The sequence below is a fragment of the Dryobates pubescens genome, chromosome 12 (assembly GCF_014839835.1).
Source record: "Dryobates pubescens isolate bDryPub1 chromosome 12, bDryPub1.pri, whole genome shotgun sequence".
Lineage (NCBI taxonomy): Eukaryota > Metazoa > Chordata > Aves > Piciformes > Picidae > Dryobates > Dryobates pubescens.
The window spans coordinates 8504141-8527421 of NC_071623.1; the positions used below are offsets into that span (position 1 = coordinate 8504141).

The 23281-nt window shown below is 42.6% G+C and overlaps 1 protein-coding gene across 1 annotated transcript in view; it reads left to right on the top strand.

Annotated features, from left to right (window-relative positions):
* Positions 1-21237, top strand: part of PDK3 (pyruvate dehydrogenase kinase 3) — a 46166-nt gene extending 24929 nt beyond the window's left edge. The window contains exons 4-11 of the mRNA XM_054165894.1: positions 5146-5330; positions 7318-7407; positions 11569-11646; positions 12235-12311; positions 14052-14153; positions 14755-14865; positions 19430-19543; positions 20263-21237. Coding sequence (XP_054021869.1) covers positions 5146-5330; positions 7318-7407; positions 11569-11646; positions 12235-12311; positions 14052-14153; positions 14755-14865; positions 19430-19543; positions 20263-20406 — 901 coding nt within the window. The 3' untranslated portion in view covers positions 20407-21237. The remainder of the gene's footprint in view (positions 1-5145; positions 5331-7317; positions 7408-11568; positions 11647-12234; positions 12312-14051; positions 14154-14754; positions 14866-19429; positions 19544-20262) is intronic.
* Positions 21238-23281: the final 2044 nt, after the last annotated feature.

The following is a 23281-nucleotide window of genomic DNA, read 5'->3' on the forward strand; positions in this document are numbered from 1 at the left end:
CCAAAAGGTTTTTTAGTGGACTTGAATTATTGCTGTTCACCAGCCTCACTGAATATGTTCTGAAAAGCAAGTGTAGCCAATTTTCTTTATCTGCAGATCAGATTAAAATTGTCATTAGAATGTTTCCTTGAAATTTGAATGCATAAAACAGAAGAACCCCACAGGAGGGAACAACAGATGCCACATATGCACCTGTGCCCATGCATAACCGTGTGAAAGGCAGTGTCAGGAGGATGGAGCCAGGCTCTACTCAGTGATGTCCAATGATAAGACGAGGGGCAATGGGTGCAAGCTGGAGCAGAGAAGGTTCCACGTGAACATAAGGAAAAACTTTTTTTCCCTGTGAGGTTGCCAGAGCCCTGGAACAGGCTGCCCAGAGAGGTGGTGGAGTCTCCTTCTCTGGAGACATTACAAATCCACCTGGATGCCTTCCTGTGTGATCTACTCTAGGTGCTCCTGCTCTGGCAGGGGGGTTGGACTTGGATGATCTTTTGAGGTCCTTTTTAACTCCAAACATTCTGTGATTCTAATGTGCAGTGCTACTTCAGTTAGTTTTGCACTTTGAAAATAGCTTTGCTTTCTAATAGTGAAATCTTCAAGAGCATGAGCTTAAATTTCTCTTTCTGGTGACTCTCAACTACCAGCTACCACTTATTTTAAAAAAAAAAGGACAACCAATTAAAACAAACAAACAAAACCCAACAAACCCAAACCCCTTATTGCATCCCTGTTCCCTTTAAAAGGATTTTATTTTTCTTTCAGTCTACTCATCACTTTCCTACTTTTGATCTTTAAGGTAATACTATCCATAAGAGACATAGCAAAAATCTCCTTTGTCTTTATGTTAACCTTCTTACAACTTCTATTCTTATGCTGTCCTGCCAGATTGAAACAGAGTCATCTGTACAGTCATTAGGGAGTTAAATAATAGCTTGTATTCTGACACTTACTGCCTTTGCCCATGTCTACAGGCTTGGTTTATTTAACAGCAATGGTAAAGCCTTAAATATTCCTTTATTAATACAGAGCCACTGAAGCTCACCTGACTAAAATAGCTTCTTATTAATAATTTCTTATCTGTCAAACCAGCTGCATTATTTATTCATTGTGGATTTCAAAACACAGTACAGTGAATTTTGTCACAGCAGTCATTGCTCAATAAAATGTTCAGAGCTATCCTGGAGTAATCTCCCTCCCTCAGCTAATCTCAGGAACATTTTACAAATTCCATGATGTGATCTCTCTCAGTTTGTGTTCAGTAAACCCTTGTATTTTCCAGGGGTAAAGGGGTGGCAAGAGATAAGTGGTAAGAGTAAGAGAATGAGTTTTGATTTGTGCCCTGCTGCTTTGAAAGGTACCTGTATTCTTCATGTGTTTGGTCACACAGAATGGAAGGGGTTGGAAGGCACCTTGAAAGGGGGAGCCCAAACCCCCTGCTGCCAGAGCAGGAGCACCTAGAGTAGGTCACACGGGAACTCATCCAGGTGGGTTTGGAATGTCTCCAGAGAAGGAGACTCCACAACCTCTCTGGGCATCCTGTTCCAGGGCTCTGGCACCCTCACAATGAAAAAGTTCACATGGAACTTCCTATACTCCAGCTTGCACCCATTGCCCCTTGTCCTGTCACTGGGCATCACCAAGCAGAGCCTGGCTCCATCCTCTTGGCACTCACCCTTCACATCTTTATAAACATGAATGAGGTCACCCCTCAAGTCTCCTCTTCTCCAAGCTAAAGAGCCCCAGCTCCTCCAGCCTTTCCTCAGCAGGGAGATGTTCCACTCCCTTCAGCATCTTTGTGGCTTTATGTTGGACTCTCTCAAGCAGTTCCCTGAGGTCCTTCTTGAACTAAGGGGCCCACTGGACACAATATTCCAGCTGTGGCCTCACCAGGGCAGAGTAGAGTGGGAAGAGAACCTCTCTCCACCTACTAAGACGACGACTCCTAATCCACCCCAGGATGCCATTTGCCTTCTTGGCCACAAGGGCAGATTGCTGGCTCATGGTCATCCTTCTGTCCATCAAGACCCTCAGGTCCCTTTCCCCTGTGCTTCTCTCCAACAAGTTAGTCCCCAACCTAGGCTAGTCTATGGGGTTATTCTTTCCCAGATTCAGGACTCTTGTCCATGCTGTATTTCATTAGATCTTTCTGCCAACCTCCAGTTTGTCTAGGTGTCACTGAATGACAGCACCTTTAAAAGCACTTGCTTGATGGAGACACTAGAGTGAACACAGTTGTCTTTGAAGATGGAATGGGAAGTTTGGAGAAATTCTTTGTTATCTACGTTTGCATACTAAGCTTTAGCTGTGATTTGTTGGTTGGCAGCAGATAAGGCTCTTAGCACTTTGTTTGACCTTTGACATGCTCCATGTGTTTAAGCACTTCAGTTGTGGGATGTCAGTGAGCAGTTTGCCCTCCTGGAGCACTTAGGCCTCAGGCTGTGTTGTGGATAGTGGAGGAATTTAAAAACAAATAGCAAATCTGGCAGCAGATAGTAGTTAGAAGGGAGTGTTGGCAGCTGTCTTTTAGATAAGATTGTGTTGCTTCTCAGCTCTGTTTTTAGCTAGGGTCTTGTTGCTCTGGAAGAGAGAAGCAGCATGAGCAGTGACAGGCTCTAGTCTTGTCTCCAAAACTAGCACCAGATCTCAGTGGTTACAGATCACAAACGGTTTAAGCTGTCCAGTCAGAAGAGTAATTTTGTAGTCTGGTAGCATTTAGACTGAGGAATTAGGCAGTTTAAAGTTTGCCTCTCTTATGCAACAAAATGGTGTGGAGAGATTACTGAGCTGTTTGTTAACACACAGGCAAAAACTAGTAGACTGAGGAGGGAGAAAGAAGTATGAAAAATGAATCCTGTTTCTTTGGAGCAGGCAGGGTTGAGTGGAAGAAATAATTTTAAGTGTATCACTTGTTAAGGATGGTGTGGGGTACTATCAAATGATTGTCTTGGCTGAGTGGCTATGAAAAGGAAGGAAGCCCTTGTCCTGGGCCGTATCAAGAGAATTGTGACCCAACAGGATGAGGGAAGGGATTTGGCCTCTCTGCTCTGCACTTGTGAGAACCCACCTGCAGTACTGCATCCAGTTCTGGTGCCCCCAGTGTAAGAGGGGTATCTAGCTGCTGAAGTGGGTCCAGAGGAGGGCCACTAAGATGATCAGAGGGTTGGAGAACCTCGCTTATGAGGACAGGCTGAGAGATTTGGGGCTGTTCATCCTGGAGTAAAGGATTTTCTGGGGAGACTGTATAGCAACCTTCCAGGACCTTAAGGGGGTTTACAAGAAACCCAGGAAGGGACTTCTTTAAAAGGTCTTGTGATAGAATGAAAGGGAATGGATTGAAGCTTGAGGAGGGTGAATTTAGACTGAAGATTAGGAAGAAATTCTTTCCAGTGAGGGTGGTGACACACTGAAACAGGTTGCCCAGGGAGGTCATGAACACCCTGGAGGTGTTCAAGGCCAGACAGGACAAGGCCTTGAGCAATCTGGGCTAGTGGAAGGTGTCCCTGCAGGCAGGGGGTTTGGAACTAGATGATCCTTGAGGTCCCTTCTATCCTAAACCAATCTATGAATCCACCTTAAATGTAGTTTTAAGTGGATTTTAATGTGCTTTTAAGATGAATGAGAGGTCTTTTTATTACTTTTGGCGCTCTTAATGTTCTTCCCTCTGTTCACTGCAGGGGGATGTTGGACTAGATGCCCTTTATAGGTCCCTTCCAACCCAAAGTATTCTGTGATTTCTTCTGTAGCTGGTTTTCTGTAGCTGATCTTGTATAGCAGTCTTAGAGGATTGTAGATGCTGTCCATGTACTGTCACAGTTGTCTCTAAAGCCTTGCATTTACTACTTTATATGAAAATGATATTCTATTTTCATAAAAATAATGGATGCATTTGTTTTCATTGTTCTTTATAAATGTACCAAGAATGTTTTGCTCTTGAAAAAAATAGCTTTAGAAAGCTATTAATCATTAATATGCAGAGGGGAAAAATAAAGATGAGCACTTTGGAGGATTGTAGGTGCTTAGCTGCCTCATCAGGAGAAACAAAATTCCTCCTGACTGCTTCAAAAGTGATTGTTAAAAGCAGCCCGAGTGTGGCAATATGGTTTAGTGGTGAAGTTGGTAGAGTAGGGTTAATGGTTTGACCTGACGATCTCGGGGGTCTTTTGCAACCTGAATGATTGTAAGATTCCGTGCCCTAAAACGTGCCGAGCTACCACAAAGAGCCCGTCCGAGCCCCGTTGTATGCGCTCTGCCATCCAGTGGTGTAAAAGGAAACTGAGCAGCAGTCACACTGATGATCGTTTCCTGTGCTGTTACTTCAATTTACCAGAAGAGAGGTAAAGGAAATGCATTAAAACGCTACACTGTATGGGGTGAGTTGCTGGGAAGAAAGTGTGAAGTATAAATTATGAAGTCAGGTTGTTTTTTTCCTGAGTTTCCTTTCCAATCTCCTAGCTGCTGTTGGTTGCAGAGTAGGAGTTAGGATCATAGAATCATTTAGGTTGGAAAAGACATTCAAGATCATCGAGTCCAACCATTAACCCTTCTCTACCAAGCCCACCACGAAGCCATATCCCCAGGCAATATCCTTTAATATTTAAAGTGTTTTACTCCTTGGAAGCACCCAGAACACTTTTTGGATAGCAACTGAGTTGCTCAGGGCTGACCCAGCTCCACTGCTGCCAGGCAGAGCTCTCTGCCCTCAGGGACCACTTTGCTCCAGCCAAGAGGAACTGAATTTTAGCACCAAACTACTGGAAGACAGATCAAGAGGAGGGGTCTCTCCAAGGAGAACTCACCAGGGCATAGTTACCATGGTGCATACTACAGCAGTAACAGATTAAAAGAGGATTTTATTGTAGTAGGAAGGAGACATTGAAATAAATTAAATTGGGGGGGGGGGCGGCAGATGACTTAGTTTGAGGCCTTAAATATTTCATAGCTCTTGTGAGTGAGAGTTTGGCCAAATATTTCTCTGTAAATAGGTTTGTTTACGTACTGCTATGTTTTTATCTTCTCCCTCTGATACTGGACTGGCAGGGATAAACAGCTAAAGTGGTTATGCTGTGGGGGTTTCAAACCAGAAGTGACAGACTGAATTGAATTATACTTGTAACAATCTGTTTCTAATTTTTTTTTTCCCTTTAGCTTTTTAGATGTTTTAATTAAAGTCAGGAACAGACACAATGATGTGGTTCCAACCATGGCTCAAGGGGTGATTGAATACAAGGAAAAATATGGCTTTGATCCATTTGTTAGCAGTAACATCCAGTACTTTCTAGACAGATTCTACACCAACCGCATCTCTTTCCGGATGCTTATTAACCAGCACAGTAAGTGATTGCTTTTTTAATGTGTGAGAACTTAATTGCTTGCAAACCTGAAGCCATAGCTTTGGGGGTTTGCTTTGGTTTGGTTTATTTTTTTAGGGCTCTTTTTATGTGTGTTTTGTTTTGTTTCTTGTTTGGTTAGAGTTCTTTTGTTAGATTGTGTTCATGTTCATGACTAAATCTTATCTTTTGTCCCAATTATGGTGAAAGATACACTGACAGCTGGTTAATTTGGTACTCTGCAGTTCCTAGAAATAAATCCAAACCAGCAGTGTGCTTTCTTTTAGAACTGTCAGGCTTTGTCAGCTTGGCTGTCACTTTTTAATCTTGTTGGCAGAGGCAGCTTGCATAGCGATATGTGAAGTATTTTTAGGTAGTAGTAGGGGGGCTGTATTTTTCTGCTCACAGATCTCTCAACATAGTTTTGTAGAGCTGGCATTCCATACTCAAATGCAAAGATACCACAGACTTCGACTAGGTTATGCACTATGAGTATTTTTATAGTTGTTTGTTTTATTTTTTCCCCAGCAACTTATTTAGGCTTTCTTGCCTTCTAAAGAAGTTAGAAATAACTTTAGTTTGAAATTGTACCACCTGCTCTCCCTTTATTTCCTATTCCCTATTTATGATTAAATGTTGAAATTAGTCATCCTTTTTCATTAGGTTCTGTTTCACTTGTTACTAATAATATTCATATTACAGCATGAAAGGAGTTACTTGAACAGCTCCCATTAACCAGTGTGTGCAGCCATGCAGAAAGTGATCTGTATGAAGTTAAGGACTGTTGTGTGATCTTTTAGTGTGTCTTTGTCTTTTAGTTCTAGAGCTTCATTCTCTGCCAAGTACTCTGCTTTTGTGAGCTCTTAGAGATTGTAGTACACTACATCTTCAGTATCTAGTACACTAGATAATACAGACACTACATTACTACAGTGCAAGGTATTTTACTACCAGTTGTGTGTCTATCCAGTAACCTTTTATGTTACTAACAAATGTCCTGCTCTGTATGTACAAATAACTTTAATGTGGCAATAAATGTGCAGCTTATCCTTCACTCGTGCCTGGGCAGACAAATGCCAGAGATAAAACTAAGATAAGTTAAAAGGCTCCCATGGAGTTATTTCAGTAAGTAGAAGGATGGTCCTAATAAAATTCTTGGGCCAAGTGCTAGCATAATTTGCACTAGTTCTAAAGTATTAAACTTATTTCATTGAACCAAAGTGACTTTGCCTGTAGACACACTAATTTAGTTGATTAAAAGCAGTTGTAGACTTTATAAAACCTTGTACAATTTCACTGTGCTGAGCAAAGTTAGTGGTCTGGCAGTGATAGCAAATGCTAATCTTGAAGCCAGACAAAAAAAGAATGCAGAAGAAAAGTTTTTTTTTCCTGTAGTTTGCATGACAGTTTGATACACTAGTCACAGACAGTTTGATACACTAGTCACAGACGGTGCAGTTCTGCAGGGTGCAGTGTGCCAGCCTGTTAGCTCACCTTGACTGGATAGGAAAAGCTTTCAGGTTTTGTCTTCTGCTCTCCTCATACTCCCATCTGTTTCATAGCAGAGCTGACTAGCTTGCTAAAATAGCACAAAATAACCTCTGCAAAAAAACCCCAACAGTTAAAACCTTTCTACTTTTTTGAGAGTAAAAGCTCTCTGGTGAGTGCCAGACCCTTGTGCAAAGGAGAGTGTGGAGGGAGTGACTGCTGAGAGTCAGGGAGAAAGTCAAGTGAGAGAGACCTCTGTGCCAGGTGTGAAATTCAGCATAGGTTTTAACTATTCATAGCTTTGAAAAAATGAAAAAGGGAGAGGGGGGAAAAAAAAGAGGGAGGCAAGTAGTGATCCTGAACAAGGATTCTGACCACTTGGTAGAGTATCTTTTTGAAGAATGATGCATTAGCCAGTAAGTCTCAGATACCCTCAGGTTTAAACTTCCTGAGCTGTTTCAAGTGGAACAGACAATTTACTGTCATCTCTTTTTCCTTTCAGCACTTCTTTTTGGTGGAGACATTAATCCTGCTCATCCCAAACATATTGGAAGTATTGACCCTAACTGTAATGTGGCAGAGGTGGTTAAAGGTGAGGTGAAGTTAATATTTTAATTGATTGAAACCTTCTCACGGTTTAGAATATGCATAGATGTGTAATTGAGATACAAGACACTGAAGGGGATTTAAATTCATTTAATAAAGTAAAAAAGAAGAAATGAAAGTTCTGCAGTTATTCACAGTAAAGCTATCAGCTTACTGAGAAATTCTAATATTTTCATTATTTAGAATGGAGAAATCTTGTGTTTAACAGAACTAAGAAAACAATTGACTTTTTAAATAACTTTAACCCATGCTTCTCACCTTCACTTCTCTCAGCCTTTGGTAAAGAGGGAAACCTTTCTTATGTAGTCTTTGACCTGTCTGATAGTTTGCTTTGTAATGTAGATAGCTTTTACTGTTAAGAAAGCTTGTTGGCTTCTAGCTCTTTGGCTCTAAGGCCAACCTTTTCTTTCAGCAGCTTTCTTTTATTTTTGTTTTCTTCTGAAAAGTTCGACCTTATTTTGACCTCAACATTGTGTGTCTTGCAATCATATTGTTTATTTAGATATTCTCTCTAATAGCAATGTTTGAATGTATTTTGATCATCAAATTCATAGTTGCTGTCTGGGACAAAGGAGTACATACTGCCAGAAGGTTCTCAGTCCAGTTTTCAAGCCAGTAGCTAAAATAGATCTCTCATATCTGAAGAAGAACTCATTAGCAAAATGAGGGTATTGTAAACAGTACCCAGTGTTGGCTTTCAAAGAGAGAAGATATCCTTGAAGATCCTTTCCAGTCTCAAGATCATTGAGGCTTTTTCCTTGTAGAATTGGTAGAGGGTTTAGTTTGCATTCTGTATACTGTGCTAGCTCCAAAATGTTTTGGTTCACAGACAGCATTCTGAGCAATTTGTCAGAGATTAGATGTTGCTTTTGGCACTCTGGGGTAGGTACAAGCTCTGTATGCCCTTCAGGCACTGAAGAAAGGATTTAAACAGCCACTTCTCACTTCATGCAACTCCACCAGGTGTTGTGTCTGTAACTGCCTGAGCTTACAGAGACAGAGGGTCTCTATTTCACTGACTGCCCTACACCAAGATTTTTGAGCTGACAGCAAATCCAGGCTTGTTCCAGAGTCAGGATTTCAGATGTACTGATAGATCCTTCACTCTGTTGTAAACTTCCTCCAGCTGTGACATGAAGCATGCTTTGAACTTTGCATTCCCTTTTACAGTCTTGGGACTCTGCCAGAGAGCTGGCTTTTAGGAGAAGGTGAAATGTAAGACTGCACTCCCAGAATCACAGAATGGTTTGGGTTGGTGCGAAGGTCATCTAGTCCAGTTCCCCTGCAGTAAACAGGGACTTCCTCCACTAGATCAGGTTGCCCACAGCCCTGTCAATCCTCACCTTGAGTATCTCCAGGGATCGAGTCTCAACTACCTCCCTGGGCAACCTGTTCCAGTGTTCCACTATCCTCATGGTAAAGAGCTTGTTCCCGACATCCAGTCTAAATCTGCTCTGCTCTAATTTCAAACCATTGCTCTTTGCCCTATCACTGCAGGCCTTTGTAAACAATCCCTTTGCAGCCTTCTTGTAGGCCCACTTCAGGTACTGGAAGGCTGCTACTGGATCTCTCTGGAGCCTCCTCTTCTCCAGACTAAACAACCCCAGCTCTTAGCAGAGGTGTTCCAGCCCCCTGATGTTTTTCATGGCCCTCCTCTGGACCTACTCCATCTTGATCTCTGACATGATTTTGTTCAGGACTGGATGTTTTCCTGGGTCATGAAGTGATAGTGCCTTCCTCTTTATCTCAGGGATGGTAAGGTGACTACTTCTTGAAAGTGGATGAGAGCCCTATATTAAATTTAGGGAGGCTAAATAAATTTATTCAGTCTCATCTTGCATAGTGACTGTGCCTGCTCCACATCATGTATTTGAGGCCTTTCAGTTTATTCTCACAGTTACTGAACAGCTTTTTGGGGGCCTTGAAGTTTTTCTCCACAACAAGCATCCAACTCCCATCCACTGGATCCATATATAATTCTCCTTTCTACCACGTGGAAACTCTTTGAAACATGCTAAGGTGTTCCTCTCTCTATGTAGATAGCCTTATGGTCATATTAGCTACGTTATCTTCAGCTTTTGATGTCAAGGTTGTGGCTGTGCTTCCTGTGCCCCTTTTTTTCTAAAGTACATGGGCCCTATGCCATCAGAAATTGAGATGATCTTAAAATATCCCATAAGCGTAGGTAGTCCTGCATCTTCCCCCCCAAAATTATGCATATCCCTGGCTGACTTGGGGTACAGCTTGGGTATTAAACAGGATTTTGACCCTTTTGCTAGGACACATTTTATGGTGTTAGTGACAGTAGCCTTGTAGAATGTCTTTGAAGCTGGCCACAGAGGATTCCTACTGGGTAGCTGGTTTTGTGAGACATTCCCAAGACTTGATCAAGAACCCTTCCAGTGGTGATTAGTTCGTTTTTCACAGAATTTCAAGGGCTGGAAGGGACCCTGAAAGATCATCCAGTCCAGCCCCACTGCCAGAGCAGGAGCACCTACACCACGTTACACAGGAATGCATCTAGGCGAGTTTTGAATATCTCCAGAGAGGAAGACTCCACAACCACCCTGGGCAGCCTGTTCCAGTGTTCTGTCACACTGACAGTGGAAAACTGTTTTCCTCATATTTATGTGAAACTTCCTATGCTTCAACTTCCGCCCATTGCCCCTTGTCCTGTCACTGGGCACCACCGAGCACAGCCTGGCTCCATCCTCTCAGGACTCATCCTGCACTTATTTGTAAACATTGATGAGGTGACTTCTCAGTCTCCTCTTCTCTAAGCTAAAGAGCCCTCAGCTCTCTGTCTCTCCTCATATGGAAGATGTTCCACCCCCTTAATCATCCTCATGGCTCTGCGCTGGACTCTTTCGAGTGGCTCACTGTCTTTCTTGAACTGAGGGGCCCGCTGCTAGGCTTCAAGCAGTGTTTGTGTCAGCCTGGTGTGAGATGTCCGGCCTTGCAGATGTCAGCACAATTGATAGAAAGTTATTTCAGATAACAGGGTACATTATAGATATTTCTGTAGACATCTTGAAGGAGGACAATTACTGGTAACCAGCCCTTTCTAGGCACTAGTGATTTCTCTTTCTTTGTGCTTGTCACACAGCTCTGAGTCTTGGAAGTGACTATTTTCTTTTAGAGTGTCACTTTGGACAGGAGGGAAGAGGTTTGTGTAGGATGAGGTCAAGTACAATTGTTAGGGATCCTTAGCAAGTTGCTTGCTCTTAGCCTACACATACTAAGGTAGCTTCAGCAATGTAGCTAGAACATATCTGGGCTTGTGGTTTCCCTTTATTCTAACACTTACTGCTTGTGGCCAAATTGGTTTTGTAAATGAGGTATCTGTGAGTATTTAGAACCAAGAAGAAATCTATCAAGCAAAATGTGACTTTTAGATTTCCTTGCTGTGTTTTAACAATACATAAATCCATTAGGATTATGGGGAGGCTTGGTTTTGTTTTGTGGGTTGATTTGGGGTTGGTTGGGTTTTGCTGGTTTTTTGGGGGTTTTATTTTGGGTCTGGTTGGTTGGGATGGGTTGGGTCTCGGGGGTGGGGGTTGGTTGGGAGGGGTTGGGGTTGGTGGTTTGGCAGGGTTGGGTCAGGTTGGTTGGGGGGGGATGTTTGGGGTGGGTGGGTTGGTTGGTGGGGGGGATTTGAGGATTGTGGGAAAAATGGAGAATCTTAGATTCCAGCTTTGTCCCCAGAAAGCCTTGAAAATATTTTGAAGAATATTATATCTGGGAAAAACCCCTGCATTTGTGGTTTAATGTCATCCTTTTCTATGTGAGCTGGAAATAACAAGCATTAAATTGTATTCAGGACATGACAAATAGGTAGATACTGTGGTCAGCCTAAGGTTATACCCTTTTACCCTTCTGGGTTTCCAGCCCTGAAGAAAAAGGAAAAATAACTTGTCTCTAGTAATCTGCTTTTGTTTGTAGAGTTCTAAATAGAATTTTCCCTTTCTTGCCAAATGGGCTATAAATATACAGGGGAAAAGGGATTAGGATGGATACCAATTTCACACTTGTAAACCAGTTACTAAAATGAATGTTCTGCTTCAGGTCTTTCCCATAGAGGAAGAACTTTGCTAGTGGCCTCTGGATGATTTTGATAAATCAAATCTTGTGTTCTGTTGCATTATAGATGCTTATGAAACAGCTAAGATGTTATGTGAACAGTACTACACGGTGGCACCTGATCTGGAAGTTGAAGAATTCAATGGTAATTGTGAAATTAGTTGATGCATTTTTAATATCTGTGATTTTTCTAGTTTTGTTAATTAATTAGAATGCTAGAATCATAGGGTTGGAAGGGACCTCAAGGATCATCCAGTTCCACCCCACCCTGCCATGGGCAGGAACACCTCACACTAGATCAGGTTGCCCAGAGACACATCCAGCCTGGCCTTAAAAACCTGCAGGGATGAGGCTTCTACCACCTCCCTGGGCAACCTGTTATGATTTGAACTCTGCAAATTCTACACTTGTCCTAGTTGTATTTCATTCAGTTTCCTCCCTCCCAACACTCTTCAGTTGAACTGCTGCTGAGTCTGATGAGACTAAACAAATATCTCGGCAAATTCTGCTGACATAGATGTCTTTGAAAATCATCATTAGAACCTGTTACTTCAGGTGAACTTTATCTTTTTTACTTTATGGAGCTAATCTTACACTTGGAAAATTAGGACTTCCATACTTGACTTTGCCTGCAGCTTTATGTTACTCCTCTAAATAGAAATGCTATTAAATGGTGGTTTAAAATAAAAAATAATTTGTCCTCTTTTTCTTCTTTTTCCTGTTTTGTTTTCAGCTAAAGCTCCAAACAAGCCTATTCAAGTAGTCTATGTACCTTCTCATTTGTTTCATATGTTATTTGAATTATTCAAGGTAGGTTGCACTTGCTAATATCTGCAAGGGTTTTAGGAATTTAAATGGCTGTTGAAATAGGAGATTCTTTTAAATGTTAGTTAATTTCTTCTTTCTTAAGTTTACTCTTAAATAAGTGAAGGGGGTTTGAAACTGTTAAAACCTAGGCTTACAGCCCATTTTTACACACTTCTGTATTTTCTGACTTCCTTTTTTGTGTTTTTGTAGCTCATTAGCTTAAAGCACTCAGAGTTTGTTTTTGCAATGATGATTCTCTACCTTGCAATTTTCATGAACTCCTTTATTGCATATTTGAAGACTGGTTTTGATCAGTGTCTTTTGTTTATTGTGGAAACAGCCCACATAGCTTAGAAAAGTGTAAATGGGTTTTGTTTGGGTTTGTGTCTTCTGAATAATTGGAACAGTAATGAAAATGAAACCTGAGAGCTGTTGTGTGTCTTTGAAGCAGATGGTCTCTAGGTGGTGCAGTTGAACATCAGAAATTCAGGGGAAAAGGTATTTTTGATCAGAGGGAAACTTTACCAAATTCATGGTATTTTGGGTTTGAACTCTGACGTTTGTTGAGTGTGTGTCCCAGGCTGCATCATGAGGAGTGTGGCCAGCAGGGAAAGAGAGGGGATTCTGCCCCTTTACTCTGCTCTTGTGAGACCACACCTACAATACTTTATCCAGTTCTGGTGTCTCCATCATGAGAAAGGTACAGAGCTCTTGGAGCAAGTCCAGGAAGGGCCACAAAGATGATCCAAGGGCTGGAACACCTCTGCTGTGAGGACAGGCTGAGTGAGCTGGGGTTGTTCAGTCTGGAGAAGAGATGAGTCCAGGGATCCTACAGGAAGGCTGGAGAGGGACTTTTCATAAGGGTTTCTAGCAATAGGACAAGGGGGAATGCATTTCTATTGAGGGAGAGCAGGTTTAGACTGGATCTTAGGAAGAAGTAACTGTGAGGATGGTATGATTCTGGAACAGGCTGCCAAGGGAGGCTGCCTCCTCCCTCGAGGTATTCAAGGCCAGGCTAGATGAGGCCTTGTGCAGCTGAGTCTGGTTGAGAGGTGTCTGTGCCTGTGGCAGGGAGATTGGAGAAGATGATCTCTAAGGTCCCTTCCAACTTACGTGAAAGTCTTCTTAATAGATATGATAAAGTCAGACTTCACACTATGTGACCCAGGTTGAGAAAATCAAATCTTGTTCTTTGCAGTGAACATCACTCTTGGTCCTCTGCAAGGTAGAAGTGAAGGCTGTTGTCATGCCTTATGTATAGTTGATTTCACACAGAAAAAAATTCTTGATTTATGTTCTCTGACTCAACATCAAATAGATAAAAGGATGTACAATGGTGTTCTGGTGTGTGAGGTTGACTGGAGAAGTCATAGAGTTGTCAGGGTTGGAAGGGATCTCAGGGATCATCTAGTTTCAAACCCTGTGCCATGGGCAGGGACACCTCACACATCAGGTTGCTCAGAACCCCATCCAGCGTGGCCTTAAAGACTTCCAGGGATGAGGCTTCCACCACCTCCCTGGGCAACCTGTGCCAGTGTCTCACCACCCTCATGGTGCAGAACGACTTCTTAAGCCATGAACATGAAAGTGAATGTGTTTTAAATGCAGACTTTCCTGTCTTGTCTTACATTTGTATACAAAAATCTAGATTCAAGAAAATAAATGCAAGTTTGAAGTTGTCTCAAAACAAGCATCTGTGGCCAAGTTAGAATTGAAGATGCTTGTTTTTTCTTTTCTTTTCAGAATTCAATGAGAGCTACAGTGGAACTGCATGAAGGTAAGAGAGAAGTCTATCCATCAATCAAAACCTTAGTCACTTTGGGAAAAGAAGATCTGTCTATTAAGGTAAATGTCTAAAAATCATATGCAGCTTACAAACCTGCCAGCTTCAGCCCAGTATGGCTTGTAATTTTTGAGAAGGCAATTTAGTTACTGTAGCACTTCTGACACTTGCTTCAGATGGATTAGAATAGAGTATTTTCAGTTGGAAGGGACCTGGGCCCAACTGCCTGACCTCTTCAGAACTGTCCAAAAGTTAAAGCCCGCTAAGGGCATTGTCCAGATACCACTTAAACACTGACAGGCGTGGGACATGGGTTGGATCCTATCTTTCTAGGAAGCCTGTTCCAGTGTTTGACCACCCTCTTGGTAAAGAAATCCTTTCTAACATCCAATCTAAACCTCCCCTGGAACAACTTCAAGTCATTTCACATCTTAACACTGGATACCAGGGAGAAGCGATCAGCACCTCCCTCTCCACTTCTCCTTAGGACACTGGAGGGAGAATGAAGTCATCCCATAGCCTCATTTTCCAAACGAGACAAGCCCAAAGTTCCTAGCTGCTAAATACTTAACTATTTCTTGAGTCATTTAGCTAATACTGCTTGAGTTTTGCATGTTTTCTTCAGAACACAATGTTTAAAACTTTGAACTTTTTATTCCTTAGATAAGTGATCAAGGTGGAGGTGTACCTCTAAGGAAAATAGACAGATTGTTTAACTACATGTACTCAACAGCACCCAGGCCTAGTTTGGAGCCCTCAAGAGCTGTGCCTTTGGTAAGCAATTGCAATGTGTATTTAGATGTCTCTTTGCACTACTCTGGTTGTACATTTCCCTTCACTGCCATCTACTGAAAGAGATTTTCCCTTGAAGAAATTGTTTATTGTTAGCAATTCTATGTAGGCGAAACATACCAGGAGAAAATGGGTTCTGTTATGTCCTGGTTTAACGCAGTCTGCTCTCACAAACTTCCTCCACACAACCCAGTCCAACCCTCAACCTGGCACTGAAGGGGCAATGCTAAACCATGTCCCTAAGTGCCAGATCCACACACTGCTTGAAAGCCTTCAGGGCTGATTACTCCACCGGTGCCCTGGGCACACCATTCCAATGTTTGAAAACCCTTTCAGCAGAGAAATATTTCCTCCTATCCAGCCTGAATCTCCCCTGGTGCAGCTTGAAACCATTTCCTCTGGTCCTGTCAGTTACCATCAAGGAGAAGAGGCTGCCCCCTCCTCGCTCCAACCTCCCTTTAGGTAGTTGTAGAGATATCAATCCTTCACAGCTCCTATCCCTACAACATATCTCAGTGGTGTGTTTCAGACTTCTTCTTTTTCATAGGAAATATTCTTGAATGCAGTGGGTGATAGGGAACAGGTCCTAATTCAAATACAACATTCTGTCTTTATGTCAAGAATGGTAGAATCTTTCTTGGGTCATAATCTGCCTTTGTTCTGTCTTGCTTTTGATCAGCAATTTAGTTTATCAGCCTACAAGGATTTCCTGAAACTTGTTCTCACTATAAACTTGTCCCTTGATTACCAGTTGTATTCACTATTAAATGTCTTTCCCTTTGTGACTCTCTGATTGTAGGATGTGTTCATTTCAGGATTGACGCTATTCTTTCGGGTATTTTTTCCCCATGCATTTTTATCAATGCATTCCTGTGTTTATTTCTTCATCTTTTAAGACTGCTTGATTCTGTGGCATATATATTTAGTATTCTTCTACTGTACCCTCTTTTCAGGCCTTGTTTTCCTTTTCAGTCTGTGTAGTCAAATCTGCAAAGCAACCACCTCTCCTGTGAGCCTGGCAGCTTTTGCAGTCTGAATCTGACTGATTCTTGTACGTGGCTGGATGTCCAGAAGTATTAAGCTCTGTTATTTGTGTGTGTGCAGAAAGAATCATAGAATGGTTTGGGTTGGAAGGGACCTCCAAAGGTCATCTAGTCTAACCCCTCCTGCAATCAGGAGGGACATCTTCCACTAGATCAGCAAGCTCGGAACCCTGTCAAGCCTGACCTTGAATAGCTCCAGGGTTGGGCCTCAACCACCTCCCCAGGCAACCTGTTCCACTGTTCCACCACTCATGGTAAAGAAAATTTTTCCTAACATCCAATCAAAATCTGTTCATCTGTAATTTTAAACTTTTCCCCTTGTCCTATCACTGCAGGCCTTTGGGGCTATTATCTCTGCAGCCGCCTTGTAGCCCCCTTCAGGTACTGGAAGGCCACTCTAAGGCCTTGCTGGATCCTTGTCTTCTCCAAGATGAACAACCACAGCTCCCTCGGCCTGTCCCTGTAGCAGAGGTGTTCCATCTCCCTAATGATTTTTGTGGCCCTCCTCTGAGCTTTCTCCATCAGGTCCATGTCCTTCCTCTTGAGGGCTCCAGAGTTGGACACAGTACTCCAGGTGTGAGTACTGGGTGTCTAGGACCTACCTTTCCACTAAAAAGAAGGACTTAGCAGTAAAGCTTGACATGTTAGGTGTTGTGGCTCAGATCCAATTATATGAACAGTTATGCTGTACTTTATGTCAGTCTGGAAATAAAAATCCTTCAGTAATCCTTCAAGTTCCACAAAATGCTCTTCACAGTCCATACAAAAGGAGAATTTCTTTATTGTTTAGTGCTGAAGACCAAACCACGTAGGCAGGTAGGTGTCTGCTTGGATCATTCTTGACTTAGATAATTTTTTAAACTAAATTGCAGTGCACTTTAAATATTAGACATTTCACTATCCTAAATCTCCATCCCCTTGCTGTGTGATCCCTTTGATCCCTTTAAGAAACATGTATGGACTCGCAGAGTGGGAGAGAAGGATCTTTTTGTAGATTGGTGAAAATCCTTTCTTAGTGCCACTGGGTATGTTGTCTAAAAGCTGCTGAGAAACCTTGTTACCATGGCAGCACTCAGATTCTAGCAGGTCTGGTGTTCATCTGTACTGCTATAAACACACTGGCACTGTTAGAAACACATGGTGGTGTTTGATGGTAATTAAGTTTTCTTACAGAATGTAATGATTCTGTCTCTGGCAGCATTGATTTACAGTGGGAGAAGTGTGGCTTAAATTAGGTTTCACTAAACCTGCAGGCACCACTAACACAGAAATTTAATACTTTCCTGATTTGTATAATGCATAGTGTAATATTCCCTGAGAAATTGCCTTTTGAAAGTATTCCCTTCTCAAGGCAGGTGTGCCATCACTGACTTTATTCTGTCCTCTAGGGCAAACACAGACCTGGGTAGCAACTATTTCTTGTTAAACATCTTCTGCAAGGTCTAACCTTAAGGTACTCACTCATCTGGGGTCTGTTGTCTTCATATTTCTTACAAGTTACCTGGTTTAGAAAATAACCCTGAAGGCAACGTAGAGACTGATGGGAAACATTTGGAAGGCAGCAGTATGAAATAATTATGTGGGCTAGGACAGAGCATAAAAATATTTCTCTAGGAGGAGGCAAGCAGAAGCTGGGCATAGGTTTTGAGGAGGTGCAATTCTAGGGAGATGAAAGAATGATAGAAATAATAAGAATGATAGAAATAATAATCTTGTGTTGTCAGGGTTGCTTGTTAGTGTCCTTTACTCAGGCTGTTCTGAGGGGTATGTACTGTCTACAACTTGCTTTTCAGTTGCTCTGCTTTTTGTTGTGTATATATTGTCTCATAGAATCAATAAGGTTGGAAAAGACCTCAAAGGTCATCAAGTCCAACTTGTCACCCAGGACCTCATGACTACTAAACCATGGCTCCAAGTGTCATGTCCAATCCCTTTTTGAACACCTCCAGGGATGGGGACTCCACCATCTCCCTGGGCAGCACACTCCAATGGCCAACAACAGTAAACATTAAAGCCTTAGACATGGTAGGAAGAAATTAGTCACAGAAGGAGTGACTGGCCATTAGAATGGGCTGCCCAGGGAGGTGGTGGAGTCACCATCATTGGAAGTGTTAGAGTAAGACTGGATGAGGCACTTAGTGCCATAGTTTAGTTGATTAGATGGTGTTGGGTGATAGGTTGGACTTGATGATCTTTAAGGTCTTTTCCAACCTGGTTAATTCTGTATATAGCTTTTTGCAGTAGTCTTCTGGTCTCTATTACAGTATGACATCATCAATCACCTAACAGTAACCCCTAGATGAACCCTGTCTGGGTTTTAGGTGTAGTCTCTTAAGCCTGAGCACATTTCAGGATAGTAACCCCAGGAAGCAGTAGAGAGGTTTGCTTTGATGGTTGGAGGCAGCATATGCTGTGTGCTGCACCTACCTGCCTCTTCAAGAAAATGCAAAATGGACAAGGTAGTCATAGAATCACAGAATTGTCAGGGTTGGAAGAGACCTCAAGGATCATCTACTTCCAACTTCCCCTGCCATGGGTATGGACACCTCCCACTAGATCAGGTTGCCCAGAGCCACATCCAGCCTGGCCTTAAAAACCTCCAGGGATGAGGCTTCCACCACCTCCCTGGGAAACCTGTTCCAGTGTCTCACCACCCTCATGGGGAAGAATTTCTTTCTAATGTCTAATCTGAATCTCCCCTCCTCTAGCTTGGATCCATTCCCCCAGACTTATCACTCCCTGACACCCTATGAAGTCCCTCATCAGCTCTTTTGTAGGCCCCTTCAGATAATGGAAAGCCACAATAAGGTGTCCTTGGAGCCTTCTCTTCTCCAAACTGAACAACCCCAACTCTTTGTCAGTCCTCATAGGAGAGGAGCTCCAGCCCTCTGCTCATCCTTGTGGTCCTTCTCTGGACACGTTCCAGCATGTCCAGATCCTTCTTGTAATAAGGGCTCCAGAATTGGACACAGTGCTCCAGGTGGGGTCTCACCAGAGTGGAGCAGAGGGGGAGAATCACCTCCTTCGACCTGCTGGCGACATTTCTCTTGCTGCAGCCCAGGCTCCGGTTGGCTTTCTGGGCTGCAGGTGCACGCTGGCAGCTCATATTGAGCTTCTCATCCACCGGCACCCCCAAGTCCTTTTCTTCAGGCCTAGTCACTGACCAGCCTATATTGACGCCTGGGATTGCCACAGCCCAGATGCAGGACCCTAAAGAAAGGACTCTGATGGTTTTTTCCTTCCCCCCCAGCTTTTTCTTTCCCTTTTTCTGTACTTAAAGCCTAGGGAAAAAAAAGGAAGATTGCTCAAGAAACTGAATTCTAACTTAATAGTGTAGGCTGATTAATAAAGGAAAAGCTTGAGAAGCAATTTGATGCGGGTCTGAAATTCAGGTATTTGTTTGATAAATGATTGCAGTGATCACTTGCATTTTAATTTTTATTTTAACTGTACATCATGTTTTTTTCTTTCTTGTTTACTTGTGTCTTGGGTTTTTTTTGTAGGCTGGGTTTGGCTATGGCTTGCCAATTTCTCGTCTGTATGCTAGGTACTTTCAAGGTGACCTTAAACTCTACTCAATGGAAGGTGTTGGTTCAGATGCTGTAATTTATTTGAAGGTATGACTCTGACCCTTTAAGAACCTGGTAATGCAGTGCAGTTTGTTCCTAGCATGCTCAATAAGTGAGTTTTCTTTTTACTCTTCAATTTATTTCCAGATTTCTAATTGGTGTCTGTTGTTCTATTTTATCTAAATCAGTTACAGAGAATCCCCCCCCAAACACATTAACATACTAACCTGCCACCAGGGAGTTGGCTTCAGTTCTTTTTTGGTTTTTTTCAGTCCCCTGTGTTGGATCTTCCATTTTGTTAAGTGTTATTAATAACTGCACACTGCAGTGCAAAACATATAAAATACACAAAATCTCTAGTCTGGGCTTAACACAGAAGCCCGTTAGGCATCCAGACAGGTCTTGAAAGTCTCCAGAGAAGAAGACTCCAAAACCTCCCTGCGAAGCCTGTTCCAGTGCTCTGTGACCCTTACAGTGAAGAAGTTCCTCCTCATGTTGAGGTGGAACCTCCTGTGCTGTGGTTTTTGTCCGTTGCTCCTTGTCCTATCCCAGGGTGCAACTGAGCAGAGCCTGTCCCCTCCCTCTTGACCCCCAGCCCTCAGATACTTACAAACATTTATTAAATCCCCTCTCAGTCTTCTCCAGACTAAACATCCCCCGACACTTGGAACTGTAGAACTCCCCGGAGTGTCAGCCTGCTCTCGGTACCTCTAATACTAATTGTGCCATTGCTCTGGTTTTTTGTTTGTTTGTTTTGTTCTCCACAGGCCCTTTCAAGTGAATCATTTGAAAGACTTCCAGTTTTTAATAAGTCAGCCTGGCGACACTACAAGACCACCCCTGAAGCAGATGATTGGAGCAACCCTAGCAGTGAACCGAGGGATGCTTCTAAATATAAAGCTAATCGATAATTTGCCACCTTTCTGTCTCTGTTGGAGATGACCTCTGCATTCAGTATAAAGTCTCAGCTTTGTTCCAAAATCCTTTAAACCACGATAGCTAAAACACTTCCAAACAAAGATCTGATCAGGGCATTTGGAAAATCCTAAAGAACAAAGTGATGATTGGGACTTGAAGGAAGGCGCTAAGCACGTTTGGTATGTGAATCCCATCTGCTCCACCAGAATATGCTTGGTTGCTTCAGTCATGCATTGACAAAAGGGGGTTGCACTGTGGTTGCACTTCAGAATACAATGTTGTAACAACAACAACAAAAAGATACTGTTTGGAATAGCCAATTTTTGTTCCACGGTGAGGATTGGCCTGAGGTGCAGAATCCCTTGAAATGGTGAACAGCATCTGGCACAGCGACGTGGTGTAAGAGGAAAAAATTGTGATGTAGTTAAACATACACTTGGAAAAACCCACTCTGCTGCATTTCATATTGCACACTGTGTCACCTCTTACAGGGAATCCCTTTGAGCTCTTCAGATCTTCTATCTCGACGAGCTTAGTAATAAAAAAACCCCAAGGGTTGTGCAGCTTTAAAGTGATGCTTTCCCTCCAAATCCATTTCTCAAGTGCATACAAAAATGGTGTTCTTGTAAGACATTGGGACTTCCACTACTTGGGGGGCACCTTAAGGATTTGCTTGACACTCACACCCAGAAATGAATTCCTGTACATTTCTCCTTGTCTTCAGGAAAAACTAGAAAGAATTAGCTCATTGCTCCATACAAGAATTTCAATACAGGGGCAGGGAAATTAGAGTTCATGTTTATTGCCTATCATTTTTTTGGGGAGGGGAGTGGGGAGTGGGTTGGGGAGGGAAAGAAATCCTGAGAGGCCAGCCAGCCAGTCATACAAAATGAATCTTGCCTTAAGAGCGTTGGTTGCTTGGAACCTGATTAGTTTAAAAACCTTGTAAATAGTTGGCAAAGTTATTTATATATTTAGTGTCTTGATGATTAGAGTCTGGTAATCTGAGTTTGTAGTGTGTATATAAAGATGTTGTACATCAGCTCTTTGGAAAAGTGTCGTTGGTTTAAATACACCAAACAGGAATTGCCACGGAAAGGGTGGGAGGGACAAAACAGAGCTGGTAGCTAATCGAAGGAAAAAACAATCAAAAGGGGGGGGTGGGGAAAAACCCAAACCAAAACAAACCCAAACTATCTTCCCCTTAAATTTTTGCAAGGGTTATGCTGACTGTTAGCAAACCATAGTTCACCAAATCTTTGCCAAATACTGTCCCTGATACTCTTAACTTTCAGGAAAATCTGTGAAATGTAGGAGTTCTGCTGATGAATCCTAACCCTGGGAATAAAGCAGATGAGTTGTAAGCAACTCAGGTGGCCTCTTAAGGTCTTTTGATAGTATTTTTTTGGAAAGATGTGGCAGATTTTTAGCATGGAAAAATGGAACTTGTTTACTAAAATTGTGAGGGAAGTGTCCCTGGTGTCCTCTCAATATTTATTTTTATAAAGAGCTGATCTGTCAGGGAAACAGGGAAATGCTGAGAAATTCCTAGGTATTTTTAGAAGAAGAGAACAAATCTTAGTTTGACTTCATGAGAGTACTTTGCACTTACATAGACCATCTCCGCAAAGGATCACAGAGTGCTTGGAGCAATAAACTTCATGTAGCCCCCATTTATGAAGAGTCTGAGTCCTTAACTTGCAAACCCTCAATCAGTTCAGGAGTTTGTGTGTGAGCAGCTGCTGAGCTGGCAGGGCCTGAGGTTCTGTGGGCTTTACTACACCGTGCAGATGAAGTCACATTGGAGTGCTGGCGTGGTTTAATGCTCTTTAGTACACATCTCTGTGGAGTGCTGCTGTGGTGTTCAGAGGGGCTGTGACACTAGGACAAGTGCTAAAGGCTGTCTGACCAACTAGCTGGTAAGTGGTGCCTTTCTGAGCCCTCCTCTGCCAGCAGATAGGAAAGAGGGAGTGTTGGCATGGGGTTGGCCTCTGTTCCAAATGATTCCCTGGTGGGGGGAATCTTCCCATGGCACAGTGAAGGCCTGATGCCTGTGGTCTCCAGAGCAATAATTTCCCATGACTGCAGGCATTGAAATCGCTATTCAAGCAATACAGCTGTGTTGCTGGGGTGAAATCGCAGTTGTAGTTTGACTGAAACACCAGTTGGGTGTCGCAGCTGCTCACATTTAGTCACTTCTGCCCTCACCCCTAGTTTCTTACTGGTTTTTAAACTCAAGTTGTATACAATTTCTAGTAAATCATAGAGGAGGGCTTGGTTAAAAGCAGACATTTCTGACTGAAACTATTTTCCTAGTTGTGTGTGGTCAGTTTTCTCTGGAACAATACCTAAAACATTCCAAGGAATTAAGGTAGTTTGTGTAAGTAGCTGAGTTTTGGCTTCTGTTAGCAATGGTGTTTTGAAATTTTAAATCCTGACCTGGTGCTGCTTCTTGGCTGTCTATTCATACATGAAGAGAAAAAGAATGAAGGGGTATTGAACTTGTTTTCAGTAAGGACATAAAAACCACGGAGGCCAGTGAATGGAATCTGAAGACACCATGGAAGATGTTATGGTCTAGTAGTATTTTCACTTCTTTATTCACAAAAAAAAAACTGGCTGGCTTTCAGGATTGAGGCGACTGGTTCTGCATTGCAGTGGTCTGAAGTCCCCTGAAGTGGCACCTCTTTCCAAGAAGCGTCTACAAAAAGCTCAGAGCAGAAGGGTAGAGCACAAGGAGTGCATTTTCTTCCCACTTCCCCAAGGTCTGTTTGTGGCCATCACAGTGAAAATGAGCAAGAAGTGACTCTTTTCCTCTTCAGCCTGTGCTTTAGTGGAGATCTCAGGTATGCCATAAATTGTCCTTCA